This window comes from Podarcis melisellensis (genome assembly GCF_964234715.1).
Source record: "Podarcis melisellensis genome assembly, chromosome: 13".
Lineage (NCBI taxonomy): Eukaryota > Metazoa > Chordata > Lepidosauria > Squamata > Lacertidae > Podarcis > Podarcis melisellensis.
Window position 1 is genome coordinate 11,794,137 of NC_138545.1, and position 19,947 is coordinate 11,814,083.

The 19,947-nt window shown below is 41.1% G+C and overlaps 1 protein-coding gene across 1 annotated transcript; it reads right to left on the minus strand.

Annotated features, from left to right (window-relative positions):
* Positions 1-8,404: 8,404 nt before the first annotated feature.
* Positions 8,405-16,195, minus strand: LOC309354702 (vomeronasal type-2 receptor 26-like; the record flags this gene model as incomplete). Its single annotated transcript, XM_081884967.1, has 5 exons — positions 8,405-9,306; positions 9,928-10,054; positions 12,103-12,330; positions 14,854-15,294; positions 15,908-16,195. 5 exons carry the CDS (start codon positions 16,193-16,195, stop codon positions 8,405-8,407), a joined length of 1,986 nt encoding a protein of 661 aa, XP_081741093.1.
* Between the last annotated feature and the right edge of the window lie 3,752 nt (positions 16,196-19,947).

Sequence of the window (19,947 nt, forward strand, 5' to 3'; positions counted from 1 at the left end):
AGATAGATGTAGGTTTAGAAGATGCTAGAAATGTCTAAAATTGTTCACTTGTACTTTACTTTAATAAAATTGAATTTGTCTCTGCTCCAACCAAATCTTTGTCATTTTTGCATGGTAAAATTACAAATTTTATGGTCTGTTTTTTAGTAGACTTAAAATCCTTTGCTTCTTTGGGACTACCCCACATTTTCTTCAAAAGATTGCTTTGCTACCTACAGTTATCAAAATTTTCAAAAGCGGGAGTTCCAGGGTTTAGATTTTGAAAAATAGGGAGTTCTCAGTAATTAGCTAATTGGAAATCACTGGTCTAATTAAATGCCAGTTGTAATACTGGAACAGCGCCAGTTTTTAATCTTTAAATAGCAGTGAACTATTATAAACCTTTCAAGTAGTTGCTGCTATTCTGTCACTTATGAAAGTCTGTATAATTTAAAGTCGGCTTAGTATAATTATAGGAAATAAAAGAATTTAAGGTTAATCTTTCATGTATTTATTACTTTTAATTATTTAGATAGGTAGCCATGTTGGTCTGACGAAGTAGAAATATATAAAAAAAAATAATAAAAATTATCTAGTAGCATCTTAGAGACCAACTTAGTTTGTTCTTGGTATGAGCTTTCGTGTGCATGCACACTTCCTCAGATACACTTCTTTTAATTATTTACTTATAGATGAATGCCAACTCACATTATATTATCAACACAGTGCAGAACACTGAATACTTTGCAAGGTGAACATTTTATAAGAGGAAACATTACCTGCCAGGGCTCTACATTCTGTGAAGAGAGTCTGTCTCCACCCTTTATCCTTTTGCTGATGGCTTCAGAGGAGTACCTAATATGTAAGGCGTGTGCCAGAGCATAGACAGCATTATAGATACTGTAGCTATGGCCGGTCATGCTCATTTCAAAAAATGGTGCAGGAAGGCTCTCCAGCAACTCCTCTCCAGTACATGTGTTTGCTGACACAGTAGAATTTGAAAGTAAACAACTGAATGCTTGTTCCCAGAAATCCCTGATAAAACCATCTGCATCTGCCCAGGAAGGCTTTACACTCCTTAGAAATCAGTTTGGGCTGTTGTAATCCATACTTTTCTTTCAGGTTGTTTCCTCTTAGATGGAGGCCATATCAGTTGAATTGTATTCCTTACCTCTATAGCACATGACAACCATAAAATAGATGTACTCTCTCCATATATAACAATTGCATTTGCTCTGCTTGCCATGAAAGCTGGGGACAAAATCCTTATGTCACCCAGCATATCAAATACGCTACCAGTGAAACGCATATTGTTTTCACTTTTTTCTGTGAATTCTGAACAAATTCCATTCTTGAAAAGCATTGGTTCAATGTTCTGAATGAAACGTTCTCCAGCTTCATTATCTGGAGTGATGAGCCCGACCCACTTCCACCCAAAATGCAGAAGTAACTGGATAATTCCCTTGTACTGAAGATCTTCATTGGGGACCATGCGGTAGAAGGAAGCAACTTTGCTTTGATCATTTGTGGCTGGTTCAAATGAACCGTATGAAATCTGAAAAATAAAAAAAGCCAAACCTATCCAAGTGGAAACAAGAATTCACAACACACTCATTTACCTGAATATAAAACCTTTATATCTCATATTTCCTAATCTTAGACAGGGCTGACCCCCATTTACATAGAAACAATATAGCTCATTTATTCTTGTAGATATTCCTATTATTATGGGAGTCATCACAGATGCATATTTGTACACAAGGATCCCCTCCCAGAACAGGAGAACCTTTATCCTTTCACTGGCTTCAACAAAGTGGACCAGGAGAAATACAAGTAATTTATCGTGTTCTTTTTGGTTTATAATCTTTATAACACTTGTAGGGAGAGGTTGATGGCATTTCTACTAAGAAGTCTGGTGGGAGGATCTCCTGGAAATCCTGTACATTTCCTGAATATTGTGCATTTTATTTTTCTTTGACCACAATAAACCATATCCTATAAAAGTAAAATACCAGCAAAAATTAAGACAACTAATATGAAGTCCTGTAATGCAGCAGAAAACACCAAATTGGTAGCACTATATCCCTCCCTAAATGCCAGAAAAAATAACAAGAAATTTGTTTTCGGTTAGCCTCTGAAAGTGGATAGTACTAAACATCACCATACATATACAGGGAGATGACCTTATGATTCCTAGAGAGAAGGACATTGTTGTCTCAAGTTATTTATGGCTTTCTAATCCAGCTTCAAGGGGACGCAGTTGGTGCTGTGGTCTAAACCACTGAGCTTCTTGGGCTTGTGGATCAGAAGAATTAAAGTAAATTACCAAAGCTTCAATTCCAGCATGTGGCGGGCCACCTAAATTAAGTAATTGGGTATTTGATTGATTCATATTGGAACTGATGTTATAATTTGGTATTGATACAACGAGGTGTATATTGGAATTTTGTATTTGAAAACTGATAAAATTATATTTTAAAATTAATGATAATATGTCCCTTTTATCAAACTGAAATGTTTTGAATAATCCTCCATTAAATATATTATATAAACATTCTTTAGAACCTAGGTCCTTTCATGTATATTTTTGGGTACTAATATTATACACTTCCTGGCACAATTCAAAGTGTTGGTGCTGACCTTTAAAACCCTAAATGACCTCAGTCCAATATACCTGAAGAAGCATCTCCACCCCCATCATTCAGCCTGGACACTGAGGTCCAGCACCGAAGGCCTTCCCTCACTGCGAGAGGCAAAGTTACAGGGAACCAGGCAGAGGGCCTTCTTGGTAGTGGCACTCGCCCTGTGGAATGCACTCCATTCATGTCAAAGAGAATAATAACTACCAGACTTTGACATCTGAAGGCAGCCCTGTTTAGGGAAGCTTTTAATGTTTGACACACTATTGTATTTTAATATTTTGTTGGATGCTGCCCAGAGTGGCTGGGGGGAACATGAATAATAATAATAATAATAATAATAATAATAATAATAATAATAATTATTATTATTATTATTATTATTATTATTATTCCCCCTAAATATATCCGTATATTGCAACCTGTTTCCCTTTTCCCTTTTCCCACTTCATATTTATGCATCAACAGTGGAAGGATGAAAGAATGAATCACGGCATGATATATGAATTTTTCAATACCTATATTCTACCTGTGGAATCTTGTAAAGACCTAAGACATCTGCCATGGATGTGGAGGTGTCAGAGCTAAGTCCCCCAATGACTCCTACTATGTTTTTCTGAATGCCACATATGTAGTTGGGGACAAAGTGATGTGATTTAAAGAGCAGATCCAGAGTGGTTTGGTAGGCCATCTTTGAATCAGAATAGCTATCATAGATGTGGAATCCAAGAGTGACATTGGACAGGATCCTGGGATTCTGATTGATCTCGTCAACAGCAAACACCAAGGCGAGGATGTGTTGGTAGAACTTTCTAATCACCCTGCAAATGAAATGCCTTACTATTTTATAGGGAATTAAAAAGTACACAACACTTAGATCTGGGGGATACAACTGCCTCTATTAAATCATGTTGGATATATGGAAACGGTTTGGTTCCATTAGAGTTAATGTTTGGATCTCACTTCCATCTGAACCAGATTTTTTTATATGTCTGAATACATAGATTGATAAGTGATCTTCACTTAATAACATTCGGTTTTTCTAACCATGCTGCTTTTTATCCCTAGAAACATGTACAGTTATTGAAATCATAACTACACCCTTTTGTCAGTTGTTGTCCCTAGCAAGACAAACTGGTATGAAATGAAAATAATAGAATTGGCAGTTGTCATTTTGAAAATGAAGGGATACAGGAAGCAAAGAAGGCAGACAAAGGAGGGCAAGAAGCAGAGCCTATGGCCAAGGTGAAAGTCACTGGAGGAGCAAAAAAGTGACAAAAAGCAAACCTTGACACAGCCCACGCCTCCTTCCCAAAGCCCAGCGCCTTACTTACCAGGTTTTGAGACAGCAGTCCCATGGCTCTGTGCCCAATGCGTGGCTACTTCTCGCAGAACCCTAACGCTGCCCCTGTGACTGGGGAGGTCTAGTGAGTGATCTGTACATCATTGGAGGATGGAGAGATACCATGTAGCAGATTATGGAGTGTCCCCACTTTCTAACTACTGCTCTGAACCATAAATGAAATAGTCTTATAAAAATCTTACTATTGGGTTTAATCTTCAAAGAAAACCAAGAGCAGTTTAGTCAGAAATAAATGGAAAAAGAACAAATGAAATGATCTTCAGAGCTGTTTACTTACATTGGGTTGGGAATAAAGACCTGAGATGGGTGTTCATGGAAGGAAATGCTGGGGAATATGTAATGGATATGAGACACTATCCCACCAATGGTAAGATCACCTTATTCATACCATTCATGTGGAATATGCACAGGATTATTTCCGCTGCAAACAACAGTGTGCACTTGGGGCACCATATTGGGAAACAGCAGGAGAAGCAGCAGCAGCAACAACATCCTCATCACAACTATCCTTCTACACCTGGAATCTCCTTTGCTTCTCTACAATACTGTAATTGTCATCAGCCTAACTTGAACAGGATGTATTTGGTGACCACTGATTCTGCCAGTTCTGTACTTAAAGGGGCAGGTATCCACCTGTTCCTTAACTTCAACACTGCCACAAAAAAATCATTGAATGCTATGATTTGAAATCTAACCAATACAATGAAAAGCAAAAGCTGGCCTCACCTCTCCTTAGCTTACCTTAGCTCTCTATGGGACACCGGGGTGCTTTTAATCATTTCAGATTTAATTATTTTTTCTTATTTCCCATTCAGCCTTCTGGAGCTTTTCCAGGTGGATTGATTACCATAATTTAAATAATTATAGAGAAGATAATTACTTTTGCAATGTTGTTGGACTCTGTGTTGCATCACCAGTAGGAGAACGGCCAAAGTAAACATATTTGTCACATCACGGAATCAAAAGTTAGGAAGAAACCTCCAAGGTCATCTTGTCCAATCTGCTTGCTATTGCAGGACATCCAGAACTAAAAACAAACCAAGAAAAAGAAAAACATTCTACCTGTAGACTGGCATCCATATTTCACCTAAAAACTCCTCTATCAAAGCTGGCCTCACCTCTCTTCCTTTACCGTAGGTGTCTATGGAAAACCGGGTTACTTTTAATCATTTCATTTCCCCCCTTCCTTTTTCCCCATTCTGCTTTTCTGGAGCTTTTCCAGGTGTATTAATTGTAATAATTATAATAATTACGGAAGAGATAACCACTTTTGCAATGTTTTTGGACTCTATGTTGTATCACCAGTAGGAGAACTGCTGAAGTAAATATTTTTGTCATATCACAGAATGAAAGGTGAGGAAGGGATCTCTAAAGTGATCTTGTCCTATCTGCTTGCTAATGTAGGACATCCAGAACTAAAAACAAACCAGAGATACAGAAAAACACCCCACCTGTAGACAGACATCCATCTTTTCACTAAAGTTTTGTCTATCAAAATGTGTTTGGAGGTGAGCCAACTGCATCCTTTCCCCATTTGTCTAATTTCCTACTGCTAATGGCCCTGACACTCTGTGACATATGAAACATTGATTCCAGTTGCTAGATCTTGGAAACAATGATGGAAAGGGTCCAAACCATATCAGGATATAGAGACCCTGGATAATACAGTCCACCTACTTTTGAAAGAACATGTATATACCGTTTGAAGCTGAGTGACATGCTTGGGAACACCTAAGTCAGTGTCAGGGCCTGGCTGGATGAGGAGAGTAGTGTCAGCCAGTGGCCCAGGAGGCACCTGAGGGGGAAGGAGACTTTCAACCTGGCTCAGAGTGCTGGGATTGTGAGGAATCATTAATGGAGAGTTAGGGTGAAAGGGAGAGTCTTTTCCCAACACCCTCCCTTGTGGTGTGTTCCCTCTGCTTCCTGTCCTCTCCCCTCTCCTTGGGAGTCCTCTGGGTTGTTGCTGCTGGTCTCTGAGCTGCTGCCCTACCCCAAAGAGAAGCATCTCCTAACACTGCCCCACAGGGATCTGGGAATCTCTCCCTAGCCAGCCCCAGAGGCACCATTCATCTGGGGAGTTTGTAGCTAAGGCTGTGCAAGGCAGGGATGAGAGAGGGCATCAGAGGAAGGAGGGAAGGAAAGAGGGACTAAGGCTAGTGTTGTCCACGGCACACCTGACCATCATTCAAGGCATCCCAGGATGCCACACAGGTTGAAGACCACTGGTTTAAGACATCTCTCTCTTACTCTGGTATCAAGCGTTAATCCAGAAGATTGTCAGGGTGGCTCATCAGTGTAAAGCAGTGATAGGCACTGTTATGCCATCCAGATGTTTTGACTACAGCTTACATCATCCTTGATAATAATGGTCTGTTGTAAGCTGGTGGGAGCTGCAGTTCAGCAACATCTGAAGGGCCACAGATTGACTACCCCTGGTGCAAATAAGAGTGGGGTGTAGAATAAGGCTCCCTCTCTAGGGAGATATTGTTCTGCTAGGGGTATGTCAAATATTAGGGACCTCTGAGTCTGGAGCACTGTCTACGTATGGCAAGGTGAGTCACTTCCTGTCTCCCTTCACAGCCCCAGGTCAATTGAGGTATGAAATTCCAGAAGTGTAGAAATCCAAGTTTATCCTGGGAATTCTAAAATTGATTAGAGGTGTCTTTTTGTGCCTAGATTCAAGATTTATTACGGCCATTGGCCCATAACGAAAACAATACATCCAAATTTATCCATAGACAATACAATTTAAACAGTTCCAAGTTAAAACACCCATATAAAACCAATTATTACTTCAGTTAAGTAAACACTATACACAGTAAGCTCCCTCTATGTAAACCACAATTCAAATCCCTCAGATTTTTTGGGGGGGGGTATACGTCTTAGTTCTGGCACTTATTAATGGTTCTTAAGTTTAGCTAAGCTGTCAGAGTCATACAGTGATCCATTTCTCCTCTTTTGAAATAAAACATTAATCAGGTATCTAGCGACTGCAAGGGATCTACTTGTATCTTCGCCGTTTAATAAGTATATTATTTGGGCTTCCTGAGGTCTGTCAGCAATTCTCAATAAATATGGGGCCAGAAACTTGGACCGTGAAGCCTAATGTAATGGACAACAGAAGATTATATGATAACGATTCTGTAGATCCACTTTTACAGTCACAGAGGAGTGAGATCTGTCCGTTGGAGAGTCTGTTATACAACACGTTTGATGGGAAAACATTGAATCTAGCCTTTATAAAGGCATACCTGTGCGTCACCACAGATAAGGTAGTTCAATAAGATGGGAGTTTCATTGGTGGTGTTAAGCCAAGGTTTATCGGCGAACAGGTGCCAACACCTGTCACAATATTAAATTGTAAATCCATCTCCTCTAATTTGTGAGTTATAATTCTCTTGGCAGAGATTAAATCCAATTTTAATAGTTCTTTTGTGCCTAGAATTTCTAACGGAGTGCACATGTGATTTTCAGTTAGGAGCACTTTTAAATGTTCTGCTTCAACATATTATGAACAACATAAATGAATACATACATGTAGGGGCTTCAAAATGAATCAAACAAAACACGATACATGACTTTATAGAATTACTGTTCCCAGGAAATTCTCACTTTCCATTCATTTCTTAAAATAATCAGTACATGTAGGGGAATGGTTGGGTTGGTAATTAACACAGAGTCAGTTCTTGATTGGCTTCCTTGAGGTGTGATGACACAAGCTGCAAACTGAATCTTGAGAGTGGCAGTGGGCAAGCAATCTTTGGGTATTTCTACTGGATTCTTACCTTGTTCTTCATCCTTATCTAAACATAAAGTGAGTATCTTTACTGCCTGGCTCCCTTCATTTACCTATCCTTACTTTGTGAAGTTTGGTTGCTAGTGCAGTAGGCATGTAGCGAAGACAAAGAATCTTGGATCCAAGCTGTTGCAATTCATGGCTGTCTCACATGAACTTGATAGATGCCCGGCTCACCCAAAAAAGGGACAAATTGGCCTGGGGAATTGTGAGATCTGGTGCATATCCCTGCTAGATAGACTAATGGAATCAGTAAAAGGCAGCTTATCAAGTTTTTGCATTGCTTTCTTCTCTTGACTCTGCACCTCATCATCTCCACAGGGAAGGTTCAGGGCCTCTTGGGAAGATATGGGAGGTCAACCCTTTGGATGCAGGAGAAGAAGAGTAGGAGACGAGTAGGGTTTTAAGCTGTTGGATTTCATCCATAGTTTATTTCATACACATAATCCCAGTTCATTTATACCACATATGCAACCATGCTGGATTTCAAGATCATAATTGATAAGAGAATCTCTTTTGTTACTTTGATCATTTCAGGTAACTTACTTTCTTAAAAAACTACAGTGAAATTACCACGCCAACAAGTCTACAGAGTGTAAATACAGAAATTACAGACTATACTGTTCTTTACATCTTTCTCCGTATCAGCTGCTCTCTGTTATTTAGCTCAGGCCTCACCACAATAATGTAGCATTTAGGGGAAAAGATGCAACCCAGCAGCCCAGCACTGGAAGCCAAGATGGAGAAGATCTCCACAGCCACCATGTATTTTCCTCTGGTGCTCAAGTATGTGGGAATAAAGGAGAACCAAACACTGCAGAAGACCAGCATGCTGAAGGTGATGAACTTGGCTTCATTGAAGCTGTCCGGCAACTTCCTGGCTAAGAAGGCCACAGTGAAGCTGATAATGGCCAGGAAGCCCATGTAGCCTAAAACGCAATAGAACATGAGAACTGACCCTTCATTACATAAGAATATAATTTCTTCACTGCTTGAGTGCATGTCCACATCTGGGAATGGGGCCGAGGTTGCCAGCCAGAAGACACAGATTCCAACTTGAATCACAGAGCAGGAAAGGACAATGGAGTAAGCCAGTTTTTTGCCTACCAACTTCCTGATTGTGGAATCTGGCTTTGTAGCCATGAATGCCAAAACCACTGAAATAGTCTTGGCCAAGATGCTAGAGAGAGCCACAGAGAAGACAATGCCAAAAGCCGTTTGTCGGAGTGGGCATGTTGCTTTGTTAGGCATTCCAATGAACATCAAGGAGCACAGGAAACACAAGAGGAGGGAGATGAGGAGAATGTAAGTGAGGCTTCTGTTATTGGCTTTGACGATGGCAGTGTTCCGGTGCTTAATGAAAATGCCAAGTACCATAGCTGTGATCAGAAAGAATAAAAGCGCAGAGAAAGTTGAAACAATGGCCAAGGTTTCACCAAAGCCTAGAACGTTTGGTTTCTTGGGAATGCACTCATTCTGCTCTTGATTTGGATATTGATGCGAAGGACATCTGGCACAGATTTCCAACTCTGCAAAAAGGTGGTATGAGCATTGAAAATAATCCAGAATATGTTTATGAGAGTTTGTTTTTTTTAAAAAAAAATCCTGTTACCATTGTGTTTTCATGAGGAAAAGTTTCAAAACTTCTAGTTGAAATGCTTGTGCCCTAGAAGCTTTGAAGATAAAGTCTCCAAAGAACCTTGTTCTTAGAGAAATCACCACCAATTCTTTTCCATCCTCCCTTTGCCCAAACCTTAGTTTCTTCCAGGGCAGAATGCATGTACAAATATTATGTCTTGGTGCATCAAAACAGACCTGGTGGACCTACACTCATGGCTTATAACGTTAATATATGTTATAAAAATTTGGCAACACAGAAGTGAACCCCTGTTAATTGGAGACTTCATCAAACATTATAAAATATTATATGCAATAATGTTTAGAAGATCAATGTACATAGATACAGTGTTGGAAAATTAATCTCAGTTCCTTCACTCTTGAAGGTTAAGATAATTTATTCATAATTTATTGATAGCATTTACTCAGAATGAAGATTATTCTACTATTGTTACTATACAGAGCAAACCCCATTGCCAATTTGCTCATAATATACTAAAATAGCTTGAATATGGTGATATGGCATCTCTCACCCTTCTCATTTGAGAACATCCCACGAGGACATGGATCGCAATCATAACAACAGAACTTCTCTCCCTCCTTCTTTTTCTTCTCATAACCAGGGAGGCAGTTGGCATTACATAAGGAAAGGGGTGGCACCTATCCAAAGATACATGAAGAGGTCAATATTAAGAAAATGTTTTAGGGGATTCATCTAATATCAGGTGATCTCCCATTAATAGTAGGATCCATATGTGCCCAGGTGGCAAAAATAGTGGGAGAAAATGTTACAGTTTGAAGCATCATGGAAACACAAGCAGATTATAATGTTCATACCTAGATTGACCATTCATGCAACCATCAGATATTTTGATCTAATATTACTACTGGCTATTTCTTTTGATGGAACTACATCCTCGTGCCCTTTGCTGAAGGAATTTCACTTGATGTCCCCTTAGTCAACTTCAGCGAGTTGGCGTTTGGAGGTAGTGAAATATTGTAGTTCTGCTCCTATTTGAATGCTCCCTACCACTTATATCATTGGAATACGGTGAAGATGAAGTGAAGATGGTGGGCAGATGTATTGGGGTGGTGATGGACTGGCTTTAGAAAACCAGCTTCATGAAATGGAGGGAACTGCAATATAATGCGTACATAAAATAAATTGGAACTTTTTGTTCTCTACAAAAACAATTCATAAAGTCTGGTGTCATTTTTCAAAAACGAATATTTCCAACATTTCCCTCCCAATGTCTTATTTTTTAGATATATGATTTTGTAGGCAACTACTTCTGAAAAGTTATGGATGAAGGAATTGGAAAAATATGTCGAACTATAGTAGCAAAGATCTTTTTAATACTCTCAATATATGCAAAATAACCTCTTCATCCTTCATATACAAGCAAATGGGAACGGGAGTTAGCAAATATTGGGTTAACAATCCTGAAAGCAAAATGGATGTGGGCATTAAAATATTCCAGAAATGTTTATTAGTGTGAACCTGAAAGAGAACTATCTTAAGTCAATATTGCAATGGTACTTAACTTTACACAGAATTTATTTATTTGACAGAAACAGGCATTGTTTGAGGTACAATGGATTTAAGACAGAGCTAATAAATAAATTTGGAAATTTAACATAATAATGCCATTCTAGACTGATGCACTGAAGGTTTCTCCTTCGTAAGTCAGCTGTGGTTGAGCTTTTCCCTGTGATGTTTTCCTTTACCAATATATATTCGCAAAGCTGGAGCAATTATGTTGCTACACTTAGTTCCAGTAAAACTGAGATCTGCTTTTGAGGATATTGATGCCTTCAATGCAGACGTGTACCTAGGCTCCCTTGTGCCCTTGGCAAGGAAATATATCAGTGCCTCCAAAGTCATGAGGGATCATGGAACAGAAAATTGAAAAGTTTCCATCTTGTCACCAAAACTTTTCCCTTGGCCATCAGTTCTGCCTCATGTCCTCTTTGGTCTGTCTGCCTGCCTTCCTTCCTGCATCCACCCTTCACCCATCACCCACCTACCTTCCTTCCTTCCTTCCTTCCTTCCTTCCTTCCTTCCTTCCTTCCTTCTCTTGCCACTCTCAATCTCCCTCTCTTTTCTTCCATCCAAGCCCTGCTTGGCGCTCTGTTCAAATTTATAATAGTGCCAGAGGCCCACCGGAGATGTGGAACCACACAGCTGCTCTGATGGCCAATGCCAGCAGCTGGATAAACCCACCAAGAAACTGAGATGAGCCTGCATGCCTTGTCCAGCAACCCATGAAGCCTATGGAGTACATGAATGGACCACTGGGCTCCTAGCATGATTTTTGGGGAGGGTCCCCATGGGCCTGGGCCCATGGCAGGGGTCAACCTGACAAACACCTCCTTACACCCCTGCCTCTATCATTCCAACTCAACAATAGTGTCGCAAGCGGTATCAAAGAAAACTATCTCATTCTATCTCATGCTACTAACTGGAGAGCTGCCTTGGACAAACAAGCATGTTGGACATGTTGTCTGATAGCCATTGGTCCTTCTTGGTGTGACATGTCTTCTGTGCATATTGCTCTTTTTATGGTGTGGTTCATTTGTTTAGTTATAAAAAGAACTATTAGTAGCAGCATTATTAATAGTGGCAGCAGAAGTTGGGCAGCACTTCCCTTTTCACCTCATGTGGCAAAATTACACGTTCTCCCACTTGTGTGCAGTGATTTCCTTACCTGAGTGAAGTCTCTGTGCCATTGGATTTTGTCCCCATTAATGGTGAGCTCTTTGCCAGCAGGGGCCTGGGGATCCAGCCTTCCAACTTTGACCCTAATATATGAATTATTTGGGAAAGTGACCAGGTTTGTAATATCAAAGCCACCTGCTAATTTCCCATGTTCATTTAATGTAATTTCATCCCCAGCACTGTTGTTGAATGAGATCCTCTGCAGCAATGAGTGGAGCTAGGTGGAAAGAGAATCGGAAGAAATAGAAAATATTGTAATTGACTTATAATGATAAATAGCTTTCCTAGAAGGATTTAAGTTATTTTCCTCCAGGAGTTTACCACTTCAATTAGCAATGGAGAGAATCCAAATTTTAGTAGGAGATACAGGAAGAGAGGGATATCATGAATTAGCATAAACTCAGCAGCCAAGAGACCTCCAGGAAGATACATAATGGAGGCATAAACCTTTAGGCCTGCTAATTTCAGATCACCCTTTGTAAATCATTAAGAAATGGAAAGGATTTGAGTTGATGTGCAGGATACTGAATCAATCCTGGTCATGCTGGTCAATCATCTCTGGTGGGCTTGGGACAGAGGCGAAAGCTGTTTCCTGGTCCTGCTAGATCTCTCAGCTGCTTTTGATACTGTCAACCATGCTATCCTCCTGGAGCATCTTGGAGTGCTGGGAGTTGGATGCACTATTATGCAGTGGTTCTACTCCTTCCTCCTGGGTCATGTCCAGAAAGTAGTAGTGGGGGATGAGTGTTTGGACCCCTGTGAGCTCACTTGTGGGGTGCCTTAGGCTTGTGTCATCTCTCCTATGCTTTCCAGATATATTTGAAACTGCTGGAAGAAATCATTGAAGGTTTGTGCTGGGTGTTCACCAAAATGTGTATGATACTCAGCTCCACCACCTAGCATTTAATTCATAACCCGTGAAGGCAGTGAACATCCTGTTAGGGTGTCTGAAGACAGTTAGGGGGTGGGTGGTAGCTAATGGATTGAGATTCAATCCCAACAAGACAGAAGTAGTGTTTCTGGGGGACAGGGGGCAGGTAGGTGTGGGGGATTCCTTAAGCCCTGTGGCCTTAAAGGACCAGGTGTGCATCCTGGGAGCCATTTTGGACTTACAGATGTTTATGAAGGTCCAGGTCAATTCTGTGTCCAAGGCAGCTTTCTACCAGCTCTATCTTGTATTCCAGCTGAGACCCTACCTGCCTGTGCACTGTCTCGCCAGAGTGGAACATTCTCTGGTTATCTCCTGCTTGGAATACTACAATGCACTTTATGTGGGGCTACCTTTAAAGTTGACTCAGAAACTAAAACTAATCCAAAACACAGCTGCTGACTGGGAAGACTGTTTCCTAGTTCCGCTGGATCTCTCAGTGGCTTTTGATACCATTGACTATAACATCCTTCTGGACTGTCTAGAGGGGCTGGGAGCAGGGGGCACTGGTGGTTCTGCTCCTTTCTCCTGGGCCGTGTCCAGAAAGTGGTGGTGGTGGGTGAGTGTTCAGACCCCTGGGCTCTCACTTGTGGGTTGCCATAGGGTTCCATTCTCTCCCTCATGCTTTTTAACATCTATATGAAGCCACTGGGAGAGATCATCAGGGGCTTTGGTTTGGGTGTCACACAGCTGCTAGACTGGTGACTGTGAGTGGCTGTCAGGACCATATAACACGGGTCTGAAAGGAACTCCATTGGCTCCAGTAGGATTCCAAGCAAAATGCAAAGTGTTGATGCTGACCTTTATAGCCCTTAAGCGTCTGTGCTCCTGTATATCTGTAGGAACATCCACACCCCAACCACCCAGCCCTGACACTGAATGCAAAAAGTGAGGTTACAGAGATCCAGGCAGAGGGCTTTCTTGATACCCACACCTGCCCTTTGGAAAACCCACCCATCAGATGTCTAGGAAATGAACAACAATCTGACTCTTAGAATACATCTGAAGGCAGCCCTGTATGGGGAGGTTTATAAAACTTTTTTATAAATGTTTCATATCTTGTTCTGTTTTAATTTGTTGGAAACTTCCCATAGTGGATAGGGATACCCTAATTAGATGAGCGGCATATTATTATTATTATTATTATTATTATTATTAATAATAATAATAATAATAATAATAATAATAATAATAATAATAATTTATATTTTGGAATCCCTGCATCGCATTGAAGACTCTAAAATGGCATCATTAGTCAAACAGCATGGCTCTGTTTGCTCGAGTTACCATAGAAACCAGACATTTTCATTAGTGCACAATACTGAACACTTTGCAAGGTGAACACTTTATAAGAGGAAACACTACCTGCCAAGGCTCTACATTCTGAGAGGAGAGTCTGTCTCCACCCTTTATCCTTTTGCGGATGGCTTCAGATGTGTCTCTAATATGTAAGGCATGTGCCAGAGCATAGACAGCATTATAGATACTGTAGCTGTGGCCTGTCATGCTCATTTCAAAAAATGGTGTAGGAAGGCTCTCCAGCATCTCCTCTCCAGTACATGTACCCATAATGAGTGCTAATGCAGTGGAATTTGAAAGTGAACAACTGAATGCTTGTTCCCAGAAATCCTTGATAAAACCATCTGTATCTTGTCCAGAAGGCTTTACACTCCTCAGAAAGTCTGAGAAGTCTTGAACATCCTTGGAGTGAATTGCAAAGGAGATAGCACCATGGAACATTTGTATATTAACCTCCCCATTTTTTTCAAAACGGTCTAATATGAAATCAATTTGGGCAGTTGTAATCCATACTTTTCTTTCAGATTGCTTCCTCTTAGATGGAGGCAACATCAGCTGAAATATATTTTTTATCTCTATAGAAGATAACAGCCATAAAATAGATGTACTTTCTCCATATATAACAACCGTATTTGCTCTGCTTCTCAGAAAAGCAGTGGACAAAATCCTTGTGTTACCCAAATCAAATATGTTACCAGTAAAATGCAGGTGGTATTCAAATTTTTCTGTGAATTCTGAACAGATTCCATTCTTTAAAAGCATTGGTTCAATGATCTGTAAGAAGTGCTCTCCAGCTTCATTATCTGGAGTAATGAGCCCGACCCATTTCCACCCAAAATGCAGAAGTAACTGGATAATTCCCTTGTACTGAAGATCTTCACTGGGGACCATGCGATAGAAGGAAGCAACTTTGATTTGATCATTTGTGGTTGGTTCAAATGAACCATATGAAATCTGAAAAGGAAAAAGCCAAACCTTTCCAAGTGGAATCAAGAATTCACAATGCACCCATTTATGCTTTCAGGAATGATGTAATGTGAACCCATTAAGGTGCCCCATTTATAATATTGAAACATTTCAAACAATCTTCCATTAAATATAATATACACACATATTAAAATAAATTATCAAACCTTCAATTCTAGCATGTGGTGGGTCACCTAAATTAAGTAATTGGGTATTGTATTTGATTGATTGATTGATATTGGAATTGATATTATGATTTGGTATTGATACAATGAGGCGTATATTGGAATTTTGTAACTGAAAACTGCTAAAAAAATTTTTTTAAAATAATAATAATAATGTGCCCCATTTATCAAAATGAAACTTTTTGAACAATCCTCCATTAACAATATGATATAATTTTTTTTTAGACCTTATGTCCTTTTATGTAAATTGTTGGGTACTAATATTATACTCCCCCCCAAAAAAAATTCCATATACTGCAACCCATTTCCCTTTTCCATTTTGCCACTTCCTATTTATGCATCAACAGATTCCTAGTGGGAGGAGAAAAGAGTGGACTACGGCATGAAAAAGCCATTTTTCAATACCTATATTCTACCTGTGGAATCTTGTAAAGACCTAAGACATCTGCCATGGATGAGGAGGTGTCAGAGCTAAGTCCCCCAATGACTCCTACTACATTTTTCTGAATGCCACACATGTAGTTGGGGACAAAGTGATGTGATTTAAAGAGCAGATCCAGAGTGTTTCGGTAGGCCATCTTTAAATCAAAATAGCTATCATAGATGTGGAATCCAAGAGTGACGTTGGGCAAGATCTTGGGATTCTCATTGATCTCATCAACAGCAAACACCAAGGCCAGGATGTGTTGGTAGAATTTTCGCATAACCCTGCAAAGAAAGTGCCTTACCATTTTATAGGGAATTAAACACTGCACAACACTTAGATCTGAGGGATACAACTGCCTCGATTAAATTGTGTTGGAAATATGGAAATGGTTTTGTTCCTTTAGAGTTAATGTTTGGATGTCCCTTCCACCCGAATCAATTTTTTTATTTGTCTGAACACAAGGATTGAGGAGTGATCTTCACTTAATAACATTCTGTTTTTCTAACCATGTTGCTTTTTATTACTAGAAACATGTAAAGTTATTGAAATCATTACAGCGCCCCTTCATCAGTTGTTGTCCCTAGCAACACAAACTGGTATGAAATGAAGATAATGGAATTGGCAGCTGCCATTTTGAGTATGAAGAATGCCGATTGACTAAATGGCTCTCATCCTATTATTGCTATGTGCACTTGAAGCTTGTCCCTGATTGTTTTCAATGTGCTTTAGACATGACTTCAATTATATATAAGCCTTCACCAAAGCAGCACAAGCTGGGTTTCATAGGTCTCAGTTATCCCCTTGCATACTCATGAAAGTAAATAGGAGGGCCAGAAGTGTTAGCTGTAGGATCCGTATGTGCCCAGGTAGCACAAATAGTGGGAGAAAATGTTACTGTTCGAAGCATCATGGAAACAGCTCCTAGATAATAGTTGGCCAAGAAAAGAAAAATTGGACCCCATATCTCCATAATGAAAGCCTGCCATGCTAAATTACTGTGGGCAGGAGGATCATGGCTAGAGAACAAGTGTTGGTGACCTGAAACTGAATGAGCTCAAACATGGCTGAGGTTTCATTTCTGCACCTGGAAAGAGGAAGGGAAAGGGCTGTGGTGAAGACAGCTTGCTTCTTCACCACAATTGTGTACACAACTAGCTGCATGGAAAAGCTTTTCAATGTTGAATACAGGTTTGTTATCTGGCCAAGAACGCATTTCTCTTATAACATTAAAAGGTAAAGGTACCCCTGCCCGTACGGGCCAGTCTTGACAGACTCTAGGGTTGTGCGCTCATCTCACTCTAGAGGCCAGGAGCCAGCGCTGTCCACAGACACTTCCGGGTCACGTGGCCAGCGTGACAAGCTGCATCTGGCAAACCAGAGCAGCGCACAGAAACGCCGTTTACCTTCCCGCTAGTAAGCGGTCCCTATTTATCTACTTGCACCCGAGGGTGCTTTCGAACTGCTAAATTGGCAGGCGCCTTCCGAGAGCCCATGCCTCCTTCCCAAAGCCAAGTGCCTTGCTTTCCAGGGGTTGAGACACCACTCCCAATAACTCTGTGCCCAATATGTGCACACTGCTCACAGATCCTGAACACTGCTCCTGCGACTAGTGAGGTCTAGTGAGTAATCTTAGCTTCATTGGAGGATGGAGAGATGCCATGTATCCTGAAGCAGGTTATAAAATAGTCTTATAAAATCTTAGTATTGGGTTTAATCTTACATTGGGTTTCAAAGCAAACCAAATGCTTTATAGTCAGATATAAATGTAATGAATGAAATGATCTTAAGTGCCATTTACTTACTTTGGGCTGTTAATAAAGACTTGAGATGGATGTTCATGGAAGGAAATGCTGGGCAATATGTAATCCATATGAGATGCTATCCCACCAATGATAAGGTCCCCTTGTTCATACCACTCATGTGGAATATGGAGAGGATTATTTCTGCTGCAACCAACAGTATGTACTTGGGGCACCATATTGGGAAACAGGAGAAGCAGCAGCAACAACATCCTGATCACAAATATCCTTCTACACCCCGACTCTCATTTGCCTCTCTACAATATTGTTACTATCATCAGCCTGACTTGAACAAGATGTATTTTGAAACCACTGACTCTGCTGATTCTGTACTTAAAGGGGCAAGTATCCACCTTCTCCTTAACTTCAGCACTGCCAAAAAAAGTAATTGAATGCTATGATTTGAAATATAACCAATACAAATGAAAAGCAAAAGCTGGCCTCACCTCTCCTCCCTTACCATAGCTGTCAGTGGAACACTGGGGTTGTTTTAATGATTTCAGATTTTATTTTTTATTTCCCATTCTGCATTCTGGAGCTTTTCCAGGTGAATTAATTACCATAATTTTAATAATTACAGAGGAGATAATCACTTTTGTCTGTCACATCACAGAATCAAAGGTTAGGAAGAGACCTCCAAGGTCATTTTGTGCTATTTCCTTGCTGATGTAGGACAATCAGAACTAAAAGCAAACCAAGAAAAAGAAAAACACCCCACCTGTAGACTGGCATCCATCTTTTCCCTAAAAAAATGTGTTTATAGGTGAGCCAAATACATCCTTTCCCCATTTGTTTAATTTCCTACTTGTATTGCCACTCTCTGCCATATGTAACATTGATTCCACTTGCTAGATCTTGGAAACAATGATGGAAATGGTCCAAACCATATCAGGATATAGAGACCCTGGATAATACAGTCCACCTACTTTTGAAAGAACATGTATATACCGTTTGAAGCAGAGTGACATGCTTGGGAACATCTAAGAGAGTGTCAGGGCCTGGCTGGACGAGGAAGAGTAGTGGCAGACAGTAACCCAGGAGGCACCTAAGGGGGAAGGGGACTTTGAACCAGGTTCAAAATGGTGGGACAGAGAGGAATCACCACTGGAGAGTGAAGATGAAAGGTCAAAGGGAGATGATTGAGGTAGCCACAGACACTGATAAAGAAGGAGTAGGGGTTGTGTCTTCTCTGCAATACAGTAGTGATCCAGCTCCTTCCCGTACCCCATTCTCAGTCTCAAAGAGTCAAGAAAAGGTTGGAACAATTAAGAAGGGAGGTAGAAACAGGGTGAAAAGGGCAGGAAATTTAGCTTCTTCAACTGACTTGCTTAGCTGATGGATGTGCAGTGTGATACCTCCTTTGTTTCTGAGTTACTGTCAAGCCTTGCCTGTTTCTGATTACGGCGTTGCCAGGGACGCGGACTTATAAAAAATATTGGGGGGGGCCCGGGAAAGCTCATGAATAATAAATAAGCTCATGAATATGCAAATAAAGTGGCGCCGCCTCCTCGTGAGCGAATAGGGGAGAGCGTGCTGCGCCTATTAATCAGCTCCAAAGGAAATTGGGTGGAGCTTTTGCTCGGGAGGGAGGGCAGGAGGCATGCAGCCCGCCCCTCCCTGTGCATTTTGGGCTGGGGGAGGGGCGGCGATGGCGCTCTGCTGGAGGGGCGCCGGAGATTATTGGGGGGGCGGAGCCCCCCCAAACGAATTTTTGAGGGGGCTCGGGCCCCCTCAAGCCCCATGGAGTCGGCGCCTATGGGCGTTGCGCCAGAAGGGCTTTTCAAGAGAGCCTGACAGACAGAGGTTTTCAACCTTTTTGAGTCCATGGCTCCCTGACCAACTACATTCTTTCTGTGGCACCCCTATGGGACTGAGGAGCCCAGATATGTCACCCCTTGCCTGAAGAGCTGGCAGCTTCCCTTTCAAACACCCTCCCTTGTGGCATGTTCCCTCTGCCTCCTCCCCTCTCCCCTCTCCTTGGGAATCCTCCAGGCAGCTGCTGCTCCTGCCACTGCCCCCTACCTCAAAAGGGGTACCTCCTAACACTGTTCCACAGGGGCCTTGGAAGCACCCCCTGGTCAGCCCCAGAGGCAGCATTCACCTGGAGAGCTTGTAGCCCAAGCTGTGGAAAACTTTGGGAGGCCAAGTCACAAGAGGGCATCAGAGGAGGGAGGAAAGGAAAGAGGAAGAGAGGCCAGTGTTGACTGTGGCACCCCTGACCATCATTCAA